At 56.8% G+C, this 2,591-nt stretch overlaps 1 protein-coding gene across 1 annotated transcript in view; it reads right to left on the bottom strand.

Moving 5' to 3' along the window:
* CAV3 (caveolin 3) overlaps positions 1-1,944 on the bottom strand; it is a 5,444-nt gene extending 3,500 nt beyond the window's left edge. Inside the window, exon 1 of the mRNA XM_015640453.2 lies at positions 1,728-1,944. Within this exon, the coding sequence (XP_015495939.1) occupies positions 1,728-1,841 (114 nt within the window). The 5' untranslated portion in view covers positions 1,842-1,944. The remainder of the gene's footprint in view (positions 1-1,727) is intronic.
* Between the last annotated feature and the right edge of the window lie 647 nt (positions 1,945-2,591).

Below are 2,591 nucleotides of genomic sequence, written 5' to 3'. Positions count from 1 at the left end.
CTGCCTGGTGAGCTTATAAGGGATGAATGAATGCAGGGAGCAGTGGGATATCAGGCAGAGGCTCTGCCCCACTGCTCCTGCTGCCATCACACTGGGAGTGGGCCTGGAGGGGCAGTGGAGGCTCAGAATCAGTCTGAGTCTGGATCCTGGGACCAGCACGTGCAGCTACTGTTCCTTTATAGATCAGTGGAGCCATTTAGGGTGGGAAAACTCTGCTAAGGTTGCCCAGTCCAGCCAGGCATTGCTCTGTTGCTGTGCTTGGAGGAGGTTTGTGAAGATGTGCAAAGCCTCTGTGGCCAGTGCCCCTGCTGTAAGGTGACCCCAAACTCTGCCTGTTGCTTTGTGATGCTCAGGGTGTTTATCCAGGGCCAGGTGAGCCCTTCATCCTGTGGAGCACTGCAGTTCCTGGCTCTCTGGCTGTTCCCTGTGCTTCCAGAGCACTCCCTGGGCTGGATGTGGCTCTGGCTGTCCCTGGGACAGGGTGAGCAGCAGCAGTAGCAGCAGCAGCAGGGTGAGCTGTGCTCCTGTCCCAGGCTGGCTCTGCCCTCCCTCCCCAGCCCTCTCGGCAGGGCTATTTTAAGGTGGAGGAATGCTGAGCTCTGAAAGCTTCCAGTGCTGGTGGGGCAGCAGCGTGGCCATGGGACAGGGGGAGCTTGGAAGGTCTCTTCGGGCTTTGGACATCCTTGAGAGGGAAAAGGCAGGGCTGTGCTGGGAGGGAGGGGCTGGTGAGAGGCCTGTGGATGGCCGGGATGGCACTGGCATCGTCACCAGGAACAGCTGGGGAGCCCCAAAGCGCTGCTGGCCCTGGGGTGAGCGGGCTGGGGGCTCTCCTGCTCCCTGCTGCCGTGGCAGAGTGCTGCTCTCCTGGCCTGGCCCCTCTCCTGGTGCAAGGCAGGGATGTTGGGCACGAGGTGCCGAGGTGCCAGGCAGCTGTCACGGGCAGGTCTCACAGCAAGGAGCCATCCGTGGCTGTCACTGTCACAGCTCAGCCAAGGGAGTTCGGTTTGACCACACTGTGGCCATAATGGGCATAATGGTGTTAATGGCCAAATCCAGGTTTGTGTTTCAGCAGTGCTGTCAAGCCCGTTACAAAGCCTGTGTGAGCAGCTCTGTGCCCATTGTCCCTTCTGCTGTGACAGTCACAAACAGTTTTAACAAAGCCCTTCCACCTCCTCCTGTTCTCCTTTGGGCTGGAATTATCTTTGGCTAACAGAGACAAATTCTGTTTGCAATTCTAAGGGAGTCTAGAGGAAGCCCAGGAGTTAGAGTGGGAATTCCTCTTGGTCAGGGAGGGAGGGAGCTGGTGGCTGCTGCACCTCTGGGCTGCCCTGGGGGGATCAATCTGCCACAAACACGACAACACACATCAAACATTCCAGTACTGAGACTGTGGTGTCTTGAAGGCCGGCAGCCTTTTTCCAATATCCCTTAAACTGGTTATGCTTAATTCCTGTGTTATTTTTGGCTGCCAGCTTGTTGGTACAGAGGAAGGCGTCTCCATAAATTTTCAAGCCACAATGAAACCGGAGAGCCCATTCAAGGAATGGGAAATGTGGCGTTAGCTGGAGGCAGAGCTGCCTCCCAGCCAGAGTCTGGGTGCCCAGCCAGCAGGGCTGTCACCTCTGGGGACACACGGACAGGAACCAACAGCCAAACACACACCGAGCTCTGCAACCCAAATCCTGCTTGCAGTGGTGCTTCTCCAGCACAGTGAGGGACAGCCCTACCTTCACCACGTCCTCGTTGATGTGCTTGGGGTCTCTGTTGACCAGGTCGATCTCCTTGGTGTGCTGGTCCTTGATGATGATCCGCTCCTCCAGCTGGCTCCTGTCCTCTGCCATGGCTGTGTGTGCAGGGCCGGGGGCTGTGCTGGGAGCACTGGGACGGCAGCGGGGAGCACCGCCTGCAGCAGCTGTCCTGTGCCCTGGCACTGCTCCAGGCTAAAATTAATGTCCTGGCTCCCGAGCCCGCCCTGCAGTGTCCCTTAAAGGGGCTTTTCTGGGGCCAGCCCCTGTGCTGTCACCTCAGGGGGATGGCATGTGTGTGGGCGGCCGGTGGCCTTTGCGCCAGGGCGGGGGTGGCAGCGGGTGGGTGTGCAGCCCCCAGCCCAGCTGTGCCGCTGGGATTTTACCCTTGTGTGGGAGAAACAGTGCCCAAACTGGGACAGAAGTCCTCAAAAGCCTGAAAGAAACCGTTTATGAATCTGTAAATGAAGCAGCTTGGGGAGACAGGAATCACATCTATAAATATCACCCAGAGAAGCCACACTGCCCTGGGATGGCCAGCGCTCCTCAGGGTCCTTTCAGAGCCCAGGAAAAGGCTTGTGGTGCCAGCCCAGGTTCCTTAGGTTCCAGCTTTTTCATCCATGGAAACTCGAGGAAACCCAAGACCAACCCTCAGAACCACAGTGGTGGAAATATCTCCTCCAGGGACACTCAGTGTATTAATGAAGGTTTATTTAACTTGGGCTGTACTTTGCTAATCCTCCTCCATGTCTCCTGTGAGCTCCTGCCTTTCATGGTCTGAAGAGTTGTTTAAAAATAACGCTTTTGTGAAAAAAGCACTCCACAAAATAGGGGTAGAGGAGAGGG

Source organism: Parus major, chromosome 12, assembly GCF_001522545.3.
Source record: "Parus major isolate Abel chromosome 12, Parus_major1.1, whole genome shotgun sequence".
Taxonomy (NCBI): Eukaryota; Metazoa; Chordata; class Aves; order Passeriformes; family Paridae; genus Parus; species Parus major.
This window is presented reverse-complemented; position numbering and strand designations above follow the sequence as displayed.